General features: G+C 42.7%; 1 protein-coding gene across 1 annotated transcript in view; it reads right to left on the minus strand.

Annotated features, from left to right (window-relative positions):
• Positions 1–18,655, minus strand: part of LOC129834947 (multiple epidermal growth factor-like domains protein 11) — a 144,512-nt gene that overhangs the window by 43,235 nt on the left and 82,622 nt on the right. The window contains exon 3 of the mRNA XM_055900317.1: positions 5,408–5,509. Within this exon, the coding sequence (XP_055756292.1) occupies positions 5,408–5,509 (102 nt within the window). The remainder of the gene's footprint in view (positions 1–5,407; positions 5,510–18,655) is intronic.

Here is an 18,655-nt window from a genome sequence, read left to right on the forward strand (position 1 = left end):
TACACGACAACACTGCAGACAGAGACCCGGTCTCTCTCTCTGTACACGACAACACTGCAGACAGAGACCCGGTCTCTCTCTCTGTACGCGACAACACTGCAGACAGAGACTCTCTCTCTGTACACGACAACACTGCAGACAGAGACTCTCTCTCTGTACACGACAACACTGCAGACAGAGACTCTCTCTCTGTACACGACAACACTGCAGACAGAGACTCTCTCTCTGTACACGACAACACTGCAGACAGAGACTCTCTCTCTGTACACGACAACACTGCAGACAGAGACTCTCTCTCTGTACACGACAACACTGCAGACAGAGACTCTCCCTCTGTACACGACAACACTGCAGACAGAGATCTCTCTCTCTCTCTCTGTAAACGACAACACTGCAGACAGAGACTAGGTCTCTCTCTCTGTACACGACAACACTGCAGACAGAGACTCTCTCTCTCTCTCTCTCTCTCTCTGTACACGACAACACTGCAGACAGAGACTCTGTCTCTCTCTCTGTACACGACAACACTGCAGACAGAGACTCGGTCTCTCTCTGTACACGACAACACTGCAGACAGAGACTCGGTCTCTCTCTGTACACGACAACACTGCAGACAGAGACTCGGTCTCTCTCTCTGTACACGACAACACTGCAGACAGAGACCCGGTCTCTCTCTCTGTACACGACAACACTGCAGACAGAGACTCGGCCTCTCTCTCTGTACACGACAACACTGCAGACAGAGACTCGTTCTCTCTCTCTGTACACGACAACACTGCAGACAGAGACCCGGTCTCTCTCTCTGTACACGACAACACTGCAGACAGAGACTCGGTCTCTCTCTCTGTACACGACAACACTGCAGACAGAGACTCGGTCTCTCTCTCTGTACACGACAACACTGCAGACAGAGACTCTCTCTCTTTCTCTGTACACGACAACACTGCAGACAGAGACTCGGTCTCTCTCTCTGTACACGACAACACTGCAGACAGAGACCCGGTCTCTCTCTCTGTACACGACAACACTGCAGACAGAGACCCGGTCTCTCTCTCTGTACGCGACAACACTGCAGACAGAGACTCTCTCTCTGTACACGACAACACTGCAGACAGAGACTCTCTCTCTGTACACGACAACACTGCAGACAGAGACTCTCTCTCTGTACACGACAACACTGCAGACAGAGACTCTCTCTCTGTACACGACAACACTGCAGACAGAGACTCTCTCTCTGTACACGACAACACTGCAGACAGAGACTCTCTCTCTGTACACGACAACACTGCAGACAGAGACTCTCCCTCTGTACACGACAACACTGCAGACAGAGATCTCTCTCTCTCTCTCTGTAAACGACAACACTGCAGACAGAGACTAGGTCTCTCTCTCTGTACACGACAACACTGCAGACAGAGACTCTCTCTCTCTCTCTCTCTCTGTACACGACAACACTGCAGACAGAGACTCTGTCTCTCTCTCTGTACACGACAACACTGCAGACAGAGACTCGGTCTCTCTCTGTACACGACAACACTGCAGACAGAGACTCGGTCTCTCTCTGTACACGACAACACTGCAGACAGAGACTCGGTCTCTCTCTCTGTACACGACAACACTGCAGACAGAGACCCGGTCTCTCTCTCTCTGTACACGACAACACTGCAGACAGAGACTCGGCCTCTCTCTCTGTACACGACAACACTGCAGACAGAGACTCGTTCTCTCTCTCTGTACACGACAACACTGCAGACAGAGACCCGGTCTCTCTCTCTGTACACGACAACACTGCAGACAGAGACTCGGTCTCTCTCTCTGTACACGACAACACTGCAGACAGAGACTCGGTCTCTCTCTCTGTACACGACAACACTGCAGACAGAGACTCAGTCTCTTTCTCTGTACACGACAACACTGCAGACAGAGACTCGGTCTCTCTCTCTGTACACGACAACACTGCAGACAGAGACCCGGTCTCTCTCTCTGTACACGACAACACTGCAGACAGAGACCCGGTCTCTCTCTCTGTACGCGACAACACTGCAGACAGAGACCCGGTCTCTCTCTCTGTACGCGACAACACTGCAGACAGAGACTCAGTCTCTCTCTCTGTACACGACAACACTGCAGACAGAGACCCGGTCTCTCTCTCTCTGTACACGACAACACTGCAGACAGAGACCCGGTCTCTCTCTCTCTGTACACGACAACACTGCAGACAGAGACTCGGTCTCTCTCTCTCTGTACACGACAACACTGCAGACAGAGACTCGGTCTCTCTCTCTCTGTACACGACAACACTGCAGACAGAGACTCGGTCTCTCTCTCTGTACACGACAACACTGCAGACAGAGACTCAGTCTCTCTCTCTGTACACGACAACACTGCAGACAGAGACTCAGTCTATCTCTCTGTACACGACAACACTGCAGACAGAGACTCAGTCTATCTCTCTGTACACAACAACACTGCAGACAGAGCCCCGGTCTATCTCTCTGTACACGACAACACTGCAGACAGAGACTCAGTCTCTCTCTCTGTACACGACAACACTGCAGACAGAGACTCGGTCTCTCTCTCTGTACACGACAACACTGCAGACAGAGACTCGGTCTCTCTCTGTACACGACAACACTGCAGACAGAGACCCGGTCTCTCTCTCTGTACACGACAACACTGCAGACAGAGACCCGCTCTTTCTCTGTACACGACAACACTGCAGACAGAGACCCGGTCTCTCTCTCTGTACGCGACAACACTGCAGACAGAGACTCAGTCTCTCTCTCTGTGCACGACAACACTGCAGACAGAGACTCTCTCTCTCTGTACACGACAACACTGCAGACAGAGACCCGGTCTCTCTCTCTGTACACGGCAACACTGCAGACAGAGACTCAGTCTCTCTCTCTGTACACGACAACACTGCAGACAGAGACCCAGTCTCTCTCTCTGTACACGACAACACTGCAGACAGAGACTCAGTCTCTCTGTACACGACAACACTGCAGACAGAGACTCAGTCTCTCTGTACACGACAACACTGCAGACAGAGACCCGTTCTCTCTCTCTCTGTACACGACAACACTGCAGACAGAGACCCGGTCTCTCTCTCTGTACACGACAACACTGCAGACAGAGACTCGGTCTCTCTCTGTACACGACAACACTGCAGACAGAGACTCGGTCTCTCTCTCTGTACACGACAACACTGCAGACAGAGACTCGGTCTCTCTCTCTGTACACGACAACACTGCAGACAGAGACTCAGTCTCTCTGTACACGACAACACTGCAGACAGAGACTCAGTCTCTCTGTACATGACAACACTGCAGACAGAGACCCGTTCTCTCTCTCTCTGTACACGACAACACTGCAGACAGAGACCCATTCTCTCTCTCTCTGTACACGACAACACTGCAGACAGAGACTCAGTCTCTCTGTACACGACAACACTGCAGACAGAGACTCAGTCTCTCTGTACACGACAACACTGCAGACAGAGACCCGTTCTCTCTCTCTCTGTACACGACAACACTGCAGACAGAGACCCGTTCTCTCTCTCTCTGTACACGACAACACTGCACGAGCTGAAGTGTGGTCATTAAAGTCCTACGACCATAAGTGTGTGTGTGTGCCATCTGCAGTCAACCACCACTTAAACCTGATGGTCTGAGCTGGCCGAGCCTGGCCGTCAACACACACATACACACCTGCCTGTGGCTGGCAGTAAAGACACACACAGACACACCTGCCTGTGGCTGGCAGTAAAGAGCCCAGACAAACTGCCTCACAGCCTGTGGAGGGGAGATATACATAGACTATAGTGGAAGGGTTAAAGGTGTGTTGTCATTGGGGGTAACGTGAAATGGAACAGGTTTATTGTTGCACACCATCCCAAGAGTCACACATCTCTTTCTATGGCTAATTACTCAACTCCAGACCTGCAAGTGAAGTGACTGATTCATTCAGCGATTGGCCAGATACCTGGTACACCTCGATCACCTGGTGTCCCGGTCCTACCATATTGTATCAATCTCAACACAGACTCATGATCACAGCATCTATGGCTTTGTAGGTCTGCATAAACAGACTGATATATCTCTACCATAGCGGGTCAGTACCTGTATCATACTGTATATCTGTATATCTCTACCATAGCGGGTCAGTACCTGTATCATACTGTATATCTGTATATCTCTACCATAGCGGGTCAGTACCTGTATATCTATACCATAGCGGCTCAGTACCTGTATCATACTGTATATCTCTACCATAGCGGGTCAGTACCTGTATCATACTGTATATCTCTACCATAGCTGGTCAGTACCTGTATCATACTGTATATCTCTACCATAGTGGGTCAGTACCTGTATATCTGTATATCTCTACCATAGCGGGTCAGTACCTGTATCATACTGTATATCTCTACCATAGCGGGTCAGTACCTGTATCATACTGTATATCTGTATATCTCTACCATAGCGGGTCAGTACCTGTATCATACTGTATATCTGTATATCTCTACCATAGCGGGTCAGTACCTGTATATCTATACCATAGCGGCTCAGTACCTGTATCATACTGTATATCTCTACCATAGCGGGTCAGTACCTGTATCATACTGTATATCTCTACCATAGTGGGTCAGTACCTGTATCATACTGTATATCTCTACCATAGTGGGTTAGTACCTGTATATCTATACCATAGCGGGTCAGTACCTGTATCATACTGTATATCTCTACCATAGTGGGTCAGTACCTGTATCATACTGTATATCTCTACCATAGTGGGTCAGTACCTGTATATCTATACCATAGCGGGTCAGTACCTGTATCATACTGTATATCTCTACCATAGTGGGTCAGTACCTGTATCATACTGTATATCTCTACCATAGCGGGTCAGTACCTGTATCATACTGTATATCTGTATATCTATACCATAGTGGGTCAGTACCTGTATCATACTGTATATCTCTACCATAGCGGGTCAGTACCTGTATCATACTGTATATCTCTACCATAGCGGGTCAGTACCTGTATCATACTGTATATCTCTACTATAGCGGGTCAGTACCTGTATCATACTGTATATCTGTATATCTCTACCATAGCTGGTCAGTACCTGTGTCTGGTACATTTGAACCAGGTGAGGATGTCATTACCTGTGTCTGGTACATTTGAACCAGGTGAGGATGTCATTACCTGTGTCTGGTACATTTGAACCAGGTGAGGATGTCATTACCTGTGTGTGGTACATTTGAACCAGGTGAGGATGTCATTACCTGTGTGTGGTACATTTGAACCAGGTGAGGATGTCATTACCTGTGTCTGGTACATTTGAACCAGGTGAGGATGTCATTACCTGTGTCTGGTACATTTGAACCAGGTGAGGATGTCATTACCTGTGTCTGGTACATTTGAACCAGGTGAGGATGTCGGTGCACCTTGTGTAGTAGACCTGGTCAAAGGGGTGGGCATAGGACTCCTGGACCGTCACAGCATAACTGGTGGAGAGAAAGAGACAGGAAGCTTAGAGGACACTTTAGGTTCCTCAAACAGATACAAGCACAGGGACACACACACACACACACACACACACACACACACACACACACACACACACACACACACACACACACACACACACACACACACACACACACACCATATACTCTCCTATCTTTCCATATTATGTCATTTTTTTAAATGCTTTATTTTATTTCACCTTTATTTAACATGGTAGGCCAGCTGAGAACAAGTTCTCATTTACAACTGTGACCTGGCCAAGAAAAAGCAAAGCAGTTCGTCTATAACAACATCTACTCTCTTCCTTATTCTGTCATCTACTCTCTTTTCTTATTCTGTCATCTACTCTCTGTCCTTATTCTGTCATCTACTCTCTTTCCTTATTCTGTCATCTACTCTCTTTCCTTATTCTGTCATCTACTCTCTTTCCTTATTCTGTCATCTACTCTCTTTCCTTATTCTGTCATCTACTCTCTTTCCTTATTCTGTCATCTACTCTCTGTCCTTATTCTGTCATCTACTCTCTGTCCTTATTCTGTCATCTACTCTCTGTCCTTATTCTGTCATCTACTCTCTGTCCTTATTCTGTCATCTACTCTCTTACCTTATTCTGTCATCTACTCTCTGTCCTTATTCTGTCATCTACTCTCTTTCCTTATTCTGTCATCTACTCTCTTTCCTTATTCTGTCATCTACTCTCTTTCCTTATTCTGTCATCTACTCTCTTTCCTTATTCTGTCATCTACTCTCTTACCTTATTCTGTCATCTACTCTCTTTCCTTATTCTGTCATCTACTCTCTGTCCTTATTCTGTCATCTACTCTCTGTCCTTATTCTGTCATCTACTCTCTGTCCTTATTCTGTCATCTACTCTCTTTCCTTATTCTGTCATCTACTCTCTGTCCTTATTCTGTCATCTACTCTCTGTCCTTATTCTGTCATCTACTCTCTGTCCTTATTCTGTCATCTACTCTCTTACCTTATTCTGTCATCTACTCTCTGTCCTTATTCTGTCATCTACTCTCTTTCCTTATTCTGTCATCTACTCTCTTTCCTTATTCTGTCATCTACTCTCTTTCCTTATTCTGTCATCTACTCTCTTTCCTTATTCTGTCATCTACTCTCTTACCTTATTCTGTCATCTACTCTCTTACCTTATTCTGTCATCTACTCTCTTACCTTATTCTGTCATCTACTCTCTTATTCTGTCATCTACTCTCTTACCTTATTCTGTCATCTACTCTCTGTCCTTATTCTGTCATCTACTCTCTTTCCTTATTCTGTCATCTACTCTCTTTCCTTATTCTGTCATCTACTCTCTTTCCTTATTCTGTCATCTACTCTCTTTCCTTATTCTGTCATCTACTCTCTTTCCTTATTCTGTCATCTACTATCTTTCCTTATTCTGTCATCTACTCTCTTACCTTTTTCTGTCATCTACTCGCTTACCTTTTTCTGTCATCTACTCGCTTACCTTTTTCTGTCATCTACTCGCTTACCTTTTTCTGTCATCTACTCGCTTACCTTTTTCTGTCATCTACTCGCTTACCTTTTTCTGTCATCTACTCGCTTACCTTTTTCTGTCATCTACTCGCTTACCTTTTTCTGTCATCTACTCGCTTACCTTATTCTGTCATCTACTCTCTTTCCTTATTCTGTCATCTACTCTCTTTCCTTATTCTGTCATCTACTCTCTTTCCTTATTCTGTCATCTACTCTCTTATTCTGTCATCTACTCTCTTACCTTATTCTGTCATCTACTCTCTTATTCTGTCATCTACTCTCTTACCTTATTCTGTCATCTACTCTCTTACCTTATTCTGTCATCTACTCTCTTACCTTATTCTGTCATCTACTCTCTTACCTTATTCTGTCATCTACTCTCTTTCCTTATTCTGTCATCTACTCTCTTATTCTGTCATCTACTCTCTTATCTTATTCTGTCATCTACTCTCTTACCTTATTCTGTCATCTACTCTCTTACCTTATTCTGTCATCTACTCTCTTTCCTTATTCTGTCATCTACTCTCTTTCCTTATTCTGTCATCTACTCTCTTTCCTTATTCTGTCATCTACTCTCTTATTCTGTCATCTACTCTCTTATCTTATTCTGTCATCTACTCTCTTACCTTATTCTGTCATCTACTCTCTTACCTTATTCTGTCATCTACTCTCTTTCCTTATTCTGTCATCTACTCTCTTTCCTTATTCTGCCATCTACTCTCTTTCCTTATTCTGTCATCTACTCTCTTTCCTTATTCTGTCATCTACTCTCTTTCCTTATTCTGTCATCTACTCTCTTTCCTTATTCTGTCATCTACTCTCTTATTCTGTCATCTACTCTCTTACCTTATTCTGTCATCTACTCTCTTTCCTTATTCTGTCATCTACTCTCTTATTCTGTCATCTACTCTCTTATTCTGTCATCTACTCTCTTACCTTATTCTGTCATCTACTCTCTTACCTTATTCTGTCATCTACTCTCTTACCTTATTCTGTCATCTACTCTCTTACCTTATTCTGTCATCTACTCTCTTTCCTTATTCTGTCATCTACTCTTTTATTCTGTCATCTACTCTCTTATCTTATTCTGTCATCTACTCTCTTACCTTATTCTGTCATCTACTCTCTTACCTTATTCTGTCATCTACTCTCTTTCCTTATTCTGTCATCTACTCTCTTTCCTTATTCTGTCATCTACTCTCTTACCTTATTCTGTCATCTACTCTCTTTCCTTATTCTGTCATCTACTCTCTTATTCTGTCATCTACTCTCTTATTCTGTCATCTACTCTCTTACCTTATTCTGTCATCTACTCTCTTACCTTATTCTGTCATCTACTCTCTTACCTTATTCTGTCATCTACTCTCTTACCTTATTCTGTCATCTACTCTCTTTCCTTATTCTGTCATCTACTCTTTTATTCTGTCATCTACTCTCTTATCTTATTCTGTCATCTACTCTCTTACCTTATTCTGTCATCTACTCTCTTACCTTATTCTGTCATCTACTCTCTTTCCTTATTCTGTCATCTACTCTCTTTCCTTATTCTGTCATCTACTCTCTTACCTTATTCTGTCATCTACTCTCTTACCTTATTCTGTCATCTACTCTCTTTCCTTATTCTGTCATCTACTCTCTTATTCTGTCATCTACTCTCTTTCCTTATTCTGTCATCTACTCTCTTTCCTTATTCTGTCATCTACTCTCTTATTCTGTCATCTACTCTCTTACCTTATTCTGTCATCTACTCTCTTTCCTTATTCTGTCATCTACTCTCTTATTCTGTCCTCTACTCTCTTATTCTGTCATCTACTCTCTTACCTTATTCTGTCATCTACTCTCTTACCTTATTCTGTCATCTACTCTCTTACCTTATTCTGTCATCTACTCTCTTACCTTATTCTGTCATCTACTCTCTTACCTTATTCTGTCATCTACTCTCTTTCCTTATTCTGTCATCTACTCTCTTATTCTGTCATCTACTCTCTTATCTTATTCTGTCATCTACTCTCTTTCCTTATTCTGTCATCTACTCTCTTTCCTTATTCTGTCATCTACTCTCTTACCTTATTCTGTCATCTACTCTCTTTCCTTATTCTGTCATCTACTCTCTTTCCTTATTCTGTCATCTACTCTCTTTCCTTATTCCGTCATCTACTCTCTTTCCTTATTCTGTCATCTACTCTCTTTCCTTATTCTGTCATCTACTCTCTTTCCTTATTCTGTCATCTACTCTCTGTCCTTATTCTGTCATCTACTCTCTTTCCTTATTCTGTCATCTACTCTCTGTCCTTATTCTGTCATCTACTCTCTGTCCTTATTCTGTCATCTACTCTCTGTCCTTATTCTGTCATCTACTCTCTTACCTTATTCTGTCATCTACTCTCTGTCCTTATTCTGTCATCTACTCTCTTTCCTTATTCTGTCATCTACTCTCTTTCCTTATTCTGTCATCTACTCTCTTTCCTTATTCTGTCATCTACTCTCTTTCCTTATTCTGTCATCTACTCTCTTACCTTATTCTGTCATCTACTCTCTTACCTTATTCTGTCATCTACTCTCTTACCTTATTCTGTCATCTACTCTCTTATTCTGTCATCTACTCTCTTACCTTATTCTGTCATCTACTCTCTGTCCTTATTCTGTCATCTACTCTCTTTCCTTATTCTGTCATCTACTCTCTTTCCTTATTCTGTCATCTACTCTCTTTCCTTATTCTGTCATCTACTCTCTTTCCTTATTCTGTCATCTACTCTCTTTCCTTATTCTGTCATCTACTATCTTTCCTTATTCTGTCATCTACTCTCTTACCTTTTTCTGTCATCTACTCGCTTACCTTTTTCTGTCATCTACTCGCTTACCTTTTTCTGTCATCTACTCGCTTACCTTTTTCTGTCATCTACTCGCTTACCTTTTTCTGTCATCTACTCGCTTACCTTTTTCTGTCATCTACTCGCTTACCTTTTTCTGTCATCTACTCGCTTACCTTTTTCTGTCATCTACTCGCTTACCTTATTCTGTCATCTACTCTCTTTCCTTATTCTGTCATCTACTCTCTTTCCTTATTCTGTCATCTACTCTCTTTCCTTATTCTGTCATCTACTCTCTTATTCTGTCATCTACTCTCTTACCTTATTCTGTCATCTACTCTCTTATTCTGTCATCTACTCTCTTACCTTATTCTGTCATCTACTCTCTTACCTTATTCTGTCATCTACTCTCTTACCTTATTCTGTCATCTACTCTCTTACCTTATTCTGTCATCTACTCTCTTTCCTTATTCTGTCATCTACTCTCTTATTCTGTCATCTACTCTCTTATCTTATTCTGTCATCTACTCTCTTACCTTATTCTGTCATCTACTCTCTTACCTTATTCTGTCATCTACTCTCTTTCCTTATTCTGTCATCTACTCTCTTTCCTTATTCTGTCATCTACTCTCTTTCCTTATTCTGTCATCTACTCTCTTATTCTGTCATCTACTCTCTTATCTTATTCTGTCATCTACTCTCTTACCTTATTCTGTCATCTACTCTCTTACCTTATTCTGTCATCTACTCTCTTTCCTTATTCTGTCATCTACTCTCTTTCCTTATTCTGCCATCTACTCTCTTTCCTTATTCTGTCATCTACTCTCTTTCCTTATTCTGTCATCTACTCTCTTTCCTTATTCTGTCATCTACTCTCTTTCCTTATTCTGTCATCTACTCTCTTATTCTGTCATCTACTCTCTTACCTTATTCTGTCATCTACTCTCTTTCCTTATTCTGTCATCTACTCTCTTATTCTGTCATCTACTCTCTTATTCTGTCATCTACTCTCTTACCTTATTCTGTCATCTACTCTCTTACCTTATTCTGTCATCTACTCTCTTACCTTATTCTGTCATCTACTCTCTTACCTTATTCTGTCATCTACTCTCTTTCCTTATTCTGTCATCTACTCTTTTATTCTGTCATCTACTCTCTTATCTTATTCTGTCATCTACTCTCTTACCTTATTCTGTCATCTACTCTCTTACCTTATTCTGTCATCTACTCTCTTTCCTTATTCTGTCATCTACTCTCTTTCCTTATTCTGTCATCTACTCTCTTACCTTATTCTGTCATCTACTCTCTTTCCTTATTCTGTCATCTACTCTCTTATTCTGTCATCTACTCTCTTATTCTGTCATCTACTCTCTTACCTTATTCTGTCATCTACTCTCTTACCTTATTCTGTCATCTACTCTCTTACCTTATTCTGTCATCTACTCTCTTACCTTATTCTGTCATCTACTCTCTTTCCTTATTCTGTCATCTACTCTTTTATTCTGTCATCTACTCTCTTATCTTATTCTGTCATCTACTCTCTTACCTTATTCTGTCATCTACTCTCTTACCTTATTCTGTCATCTACTCTCTTTCCTTATTCTGTCATCTACTCTCTTTCCTTATTCTGTCATCTACTCTCTTACCTTATTCTGTCATCTACTCTCTTACCTTATTCTGTCATCTACTCTCTTTCCTTATTCTGTCATCTACTCTCTTATTCTGTCATCTACTCTCTTTCCTTATTCTGTCATCTACTCTCTTTCCTTATTCTGTCATCTACTCTCTTATTCTGTCATCTACTCTCTTACCTTATTCTGTCATCTACTCTCTTTCCTTATTCTGTCATCTACTCTCTTATTCTGTCCTCTACTCTCTTATTCTGTCATCTACTCTCTTACCTTATTCTGTCATCTACTCTCTTACCTTATTCTGTCATCTACTCTCTTACCTTATTCTGTCATCTACTCTCTTACCTTATTCTGTCATCTACTCTCTTACCTTATTCTGTCATCTACTCTCTTTCCTTATTCTGTCATCTACTCTCTTATTCTGTCATCTACTCTCTTATCTTATTCTGTCATCTACTCTCTTTCCTTATTCTGTCATCTACTCTCTTTCCTTATTCTGTCATCTACTCTCTTACCTTATTCTGTCATCTACTCTCTTTCCTTATTCTGTCATCTACTCTCTTTCCTTATTCTGTCATCTACTCTCTTTCCTTATTCCGTCATCTACTCTCTTTCCTTATTCTGTCATCTACTCTCTTTCCTTATTCTGTCATCTACTCTCTTTCCTTATTCTGTCATCTACTCTCTTTCCTTATTCTGTCATCTACTCTCTTTCCTTATTCTGTCATCTACTCTCTTACCTTATTCTGTCATCTACTCTCTTTCCTTATTCTGTCATCTACTCTCTTTCCTTATTCTGTCATCTACTCTCTTTCCTTATCCTGTCATCTACTCTCTTTCCTTATTCTGTAATCTACTCTCTTTCCTTATTCTGTAATCTACTCTCTTTCCTTATTCTGTAATCTACTCTCTTTCCTTATTCTGTAATCTAATCTCTGACCTTTCCCTTTGTACTCAAATAACACATATTATATGATTGGTTGATAGCAGGGAGTACCACCCTCATTCTCTGGGTAATAATGCCTGTTAACAGTTCCGTTATCTTTATCAATGTGTATCCACTGTCCCACAGCCCAGCCAGTCAGTTTATGAACTTAATCTCCCCTGGAAAAAAAGCATCTAGACAATATTTCCTCATGCTACTAGGCATTTGGTTTGCAACAGTGGGGGTTTGTCTCTAAACCTTGCTGTCTGCCTCTCCAACCTGTGGAACAATGTTGCCATTTTTTGGGGGCTTTTTTGCGATCTCCACCATGCCATGCATATGAACGTGACAAGACTGACACCTTCTCTGAGCCAGGAGAATTCATTTATCAGGATCATTATACTGAAACATCCAAAGAAACGGCAATAGAAACTAAGGTAAAACATGTCTACAGTAAACATGTTGTCCCCCATGATGCACCGCTCATCCTTGTGTCGATCAGTGATCATTATTCCAACGTCTGAGAGAGAGAAATTGTTTTCATTTTTGTTTGTTTTTCTTGTTGGAAATTAAAAGGTGATAGTTGACTATGTTAGAGAATGGACTATACTGCTTGATAGGAAGATGCATTGATATAAAACAGGATATGTTTTTATGTCCAGACTAGGGACATTTATACTGACAGTAGTCTACTAGGGACATTTATACTGATAGTAGTCTACTAGGGACATTTATACTGACAGTAGTCTACTAGGGACATTTATACTGACAGTAGTCTACTAGGGACATTTATACTGATAGTAGTCTACTAGGGACATTTATACTGACAGTAGTCTACTAGGGACATTTATATTGACAGTAGTCTACTAGGGACATTTATACTGACAGTAGTCTACTAGGGACATTTATACTGACAGTAGTCTACTAGGGACATTTATACTGACAGTAGTCTACTAGGGACATTTATACTGATAGTAGTCTACTAGGGACATTTATACTGATAGTAGTCTTGCCTGACTATACTGATAGTAACATAATGATGTCAATGAATTGACTGGGAACTATTCACATTGTTGTCTATCATTTACACTTTATGCCAACGGTCTCTATACAGCGGCAGTTCAAGAGATGTGGAAAGACATTTCATTTGTAAGTACCAACATTATATAGGTTGTTATGGGAAACTTACACGACTGTAAAACAAACGAGAGATGTACTTGTACAAAGTCTGGTGTGGGATAAACAGTCTAATTAACAGAAAAATGAATGGGCGGACCTTATTAGGTCATGACAATAGTTCAAACAGGACAGGAGATATACTTGTACAAAGTCTGGTGTGGGATAAACAGTCTAATTAACAGAAAAATGAATGGGCGGACCTTATTAGGTCATGACAATAGTTCAAACAGGACAGGAGATATACTTGTACAAAGTTTAGAATGTCAGTTGATTCCTACAGCCTCCCCCTTCGGCCAATCAGGGTCATGTTGTACATGTCTATGGCAAGAGGCTACCTTCACCCAACTTTAGTCAAACTCGTGCCGGTGCTGTCTAAGATACTGCGCGTGACGAACGTACTAACTTACGGAGACAGATCCACAGTCCCGATCTCATTGCGGGGGACAACAAACGAAGGTGCACATCGTTTCCTGTCATTTCAGCTGCTTGATGTGATTGTGTGTTAGCTTTAGTTGGCTAGCTAGCGATGCCAATGATTTGTTTAGCGTAGCAACCATTTCAAATAGAATGGATCGAATGAACGACCAGCCCATTTGGCAACGTCAGAATCTCAGAACTATTTTGTATGGTGTTACAACGAAATAAAAATGATTTACTCAATATAATTAAAAATAATTATGAAAACATGTCGTCAATCTTTTTTTAATATGTTGGCAACCGTTTTATAAAAGCAATAAGGCCCTGGAACGTGGAAATTATAGAGAATAAAACCCTCCAAAGGGCTGTTTCCTTTGGCTTCCCCTCGTGCCTCAGAACAGCCCTTAGTCAGGAGTTATCACATGATCATGTGCAGGTTCTCATGCCTTATTGCTTAACTAGCTGACACTTATCACCTCCTCCTCCTCCCTCTTAAAAGAGAAAAGAGAGCGCTGTGTGGGTGATTATTATTAGTCCCAGGTGTCATCGCTATAGCTCTATCTTCTTGGCTCAGAACTTCAGTTCCTCCCTTATTGATCACAGGTTCTGAACATCCATCTCTCTGTTTCACATCTATCTGCCCGGCTTTCCTCCAAGATGACATTTCTCTTTTAACGTATCATCATCAGACAGAGTGGCAGGAACAGAACTAGTCAAATAGCATCCTTTGGGCCCTGGTCAACAGTAGTGCACTATAAAGGGAATAGGGCTCTGGTCTATAGTAGCACACTATATAGGGAATAGGGCTCTGGTCTATAGTAGCACACTATAAAGGGAATAGGGCTCTGGTCTATAGTAGCACACTATATAGGGAATAGGGCTCTGGTCTATAGTAGTACCACTATATAGGGAATAGGGCTCTGGTCTATAGTAGTACCACTATATAGGGAATAGGGCTCTGGTCTATAGTAGTACCACTCTATAGGGAATAGGGTGCTATTTGGGACACAGATTTCGTCATCAGACAGAGCCAGGAAGGATCAGAAGGCTCCAGATGTGAGGTCTGATTTACACCTCAGCTCACACTGCCCAGGGAGTAAACCTTTAGCCCTCTCCTTCTGATGGCTGACTAACTCTAACTATAACCCTAACTAGCCCTCTCCTTCTGATGGCTGACTCTAACTCTAATTATAACTCTAACTCTAACTAACTCTAACCATAACTAACTCTAACTAACTCTAACTCTAACCAACTCCAACTAACTCTAAGCTTAACTAACTCCAACTAACTCTAAGCCTAACTAACTCCAACTAACTCTAAGCCTAACTAACTCCAACTAACTCTAAGCCTAACTAACTCCAACTAACTCTAAGCCTAACTAACTCCAACTAACTCTAAGCCTAACTAACTCCAACTAACTCTAAGCCTAACTAACTCCAACTAACTCTAAGCCTAACTAACTCCAACTAACTCTAAGCCTAACTAACTCCAACTAACTCTAAGCCTAACTAACTCCAACTAACTCTAAGCCTAACTAACTCCAACTAACTCTAAGCCTAACTAACTCCAACTAACTCTAAGCCTAACTAACTCTAAGCCTAACTAACTCTAAGCCTAACTAACTCTAAGCCTAACTAACTCTAAGCCTAACTAACTCTAAGCCTAACTAACTCAAACTAACTAACTCAAACTAACTAACTCAAACTAACTCAAACTAACTCTAACTAACTCTAACTAACTCTAACTAACTCTAACTAACTCTAACTAACTCTAACTAATTCTAAATCTAATTCTAACTCTAATTCTAAATCTAATTCTAACCCTAATTCTAACTCTCACTAACTCTCACTAACTCTCACTAACTCTCACTAACTCTCACTAACTCTCACTAACTCTCACTAACTCTCACTAACTCTACCTCTCTCCTTCTAATGGCTGGCTCTAACTCCAACTCTAACTCTAACTCTCTCCTTCTAATGGCTGGCTCCAACTCCAACTCTCTCCTTCTAATGGCTGGCTCCAACTCTAACTCTAACTTTCTCCTTCTAATGGCTGGCTCCAACTCCAACTCTACCTCTCTCCTTCTAATGGCTGGCTCCAACTCCAACTCTACCTCTACCTCTCTCCTTCTAATGGCTGGCTCTAACTCCAACTCTAACTCTAACTCTCTCCTTCTAATGGCTGGCTCCAACTCCAACTCTACCTTTCTCCTTCTAATGGGTGGCTCCAACTCCAACTCTACCTCTCTCCTTCTAATGGCTGGCTCCAACTCTAACTCTAACTCTCTCCTTCTAATGGCTGGCTCCAACTCCAACTCCAACTCTAACTCTCTCCTTCTAATGGCTGGCTCCAACTCTAACTCTAACTCTCTCCTTCTAATGGCTGGCTCCAACTCCAACTCCAACTCTAACTCTCTCCTTCTAATGGCTGGCTCTAACTCCAACTCTAACTCTCTCCTTCTAATGGCTGGCTCCAACTCCAACTCTACCTCTCTCCTTCTAATGGCTGGCTCCAACTCCAACTCTACCTCTCTCCTTCTAATGGCTGGCTCCAACTCCAACTCCAACTCTACCGCTCTCCTTCTAATGGCTGGAGCCAACTCCAACTCTACCTCTCTCCTTCTAATGGCTGGCTCCAACTCTAACTCTAACTCTCTCCTTCTAATGGCTAACTCCAACTCTACCTCTCTCCTTCTAATGGCTGGCTCCAACCCCAACTCTAACTCTCTCCTTCTAATGGCTGGCTCCAACTCTAACTCTAACTCTCTCCTTCTAATGGCTGGCTCCAACTCTAACTCTAACTCTCTCCTTCTAATGGCTAACTCCAACTCTAACTCTCTCCTTCTAATGGCTGGCTCCAACTAACTCTACCTCTCTCCTTCTAATGGCTGGCTCCAACTCTAACTCTACCTCTCTCCTTCTAATGGCTGGCTCCAACTCTACCTCAAACTCTACCTCTCTCCTTCTAATGGCTGGCTCCAACTCTAACTTTAACTCACTCCTTCTAATGGCTGGCTCTAACTCCAACTCTACCTCTCTCCTTCTAATGGCTGGCTCCAACTCCAACTCTACCTCTCTCCTTCTAATGGCTGGCTCCAACTCCAACTCCAACTCTCTCCTTCTAATGGCTGGCTCCAACTAACTCTACCTCTCTCCTTCTAATGGCTGGCTCCAACTCCAACTCCAACTCTCTCCTTCTAATGGGTGGCTCCAACTCCAACTCTACCTCTCTCCTTCTAATGGCTGGCTCCAACTCTAACTCTAACTCTCTCCTTCTAATGGCTGGCTCCAACTCCAACTCCAACTCTAACTCTCTCCTTCTAATGGCTGGCTCTAACTCCAACTCTAACTCTCTCCTTCTAATGGCTGGCTCCAACTCCACCTCTCTCCTTCTAATGGCTGGCTCCAACTCTAACTTTCTCCTTCTAATGGCTGGCTCCAACTCCAACTCTACCTCTCTCCTTCTAATGGCTGGCTCCAACTCTACTTCTTCTAATGGCTGGCTCCAACTCCAACTCCACCTCTCTCCTTCTAATGGCTGGCTCCAACTCTAACTTTCTCCTTCTAATGGCTGGCTCCAACTCCAACTCTACCTCTCTCCTTCTAATGGCTGGCTCCAACTCCAACTCTACCTCTCTCCTTCTAATGGCTGGCTCCAACTCCAACTCTACCTCTCTCCTTCTAATGGCTGGCGCCAACTCCAACTCTACCTCTACCTCTCTCCTTCTAATGGCTGGCTCCAACTCCAACTCCAACTCTACCGCTCTCCTTCTAATGGCTGGCTCCAACTCCAACTCTAACTCTCTCCTTCTAATGGCTGGCTCTAACTCCAACTCTCTCCTTCTAATGGCTGGCTCCAACTCTAACTTTCTCCTTCTAATGGCTGGCTCCAACTCCAACTCTACCTCTCTCCTTCTAATGGCTGGCTCCAACTCTACTTCTTCTAATGGCTGGCTCCAACTCCAACTCCACCTCTCTCCTTCTAATGGCTGGCTCCAACTCTAACTTTCTCCTTCTAATGGCTGGCTCAAACTCCAACTCTACCTCTCTCCTTCTAATGGCTGGCTCCAACTCCAACTCTACCTCTCTCCTTCTAATGGCTGGCTCCAACTCCAACTCTACCTCTCTCCTTCTAATGGCTGGCGCCAACTCCAACTCTACCTCTACCTCTCTCCTTCTAATGGCTGGCTCCAACTCCAACTCCAACTCTACCGCTCTCCTTCTAATGGCTGGCTCCAACTCCAACTCTAACTCTCTCCTTCTAATGGCTGGCTCTAACTCCAACTCTACCTCTCTCCTTCTAATGGCTGGCTCCAACTCTAACTCTAACTCTCTCCTTCTAATGGCTGGCTCCAACTAACTCTACCTCTCTCCTTCTAATGGCTGGCTCCAACTCCAACTCTAACTCTCTCCTTCTAATGGCTGGCTCCAACTAACTCTACCTCTCTCCTTCTAATGGCTAGCTCCAACTCCAACTCTACCTCTCTCCTTCTAATGGGTGGCTCCAACTCCAACTCTACCTCTCTCCTTCTAATGGCTGGCTCCAACTCCAACTCCAACTCTAACTCTCTCCTTCTAATGGCTGGCTCCAACTCTAACTCTACCTCTCTCCTTCTAATGGCTAGCTCCAACTCCAACTCTACCTCTCTCCTTCTAATGG

The sequence above is a fragment of the Salvelinus fontinalis genome, chromosome 35, assembly GCF_029448725.1.
Source record: "Salvelinus fontinalis isolate EN_2023a chromosome 35, ASM2944872v1, whole genome shotgun sequence".
NCBI lineage: Eukaryota > Metazoa > Chordata > Actinopteri > Salmoniformes > Salmonidae > Salvelinus > Salvelinus fontinalis.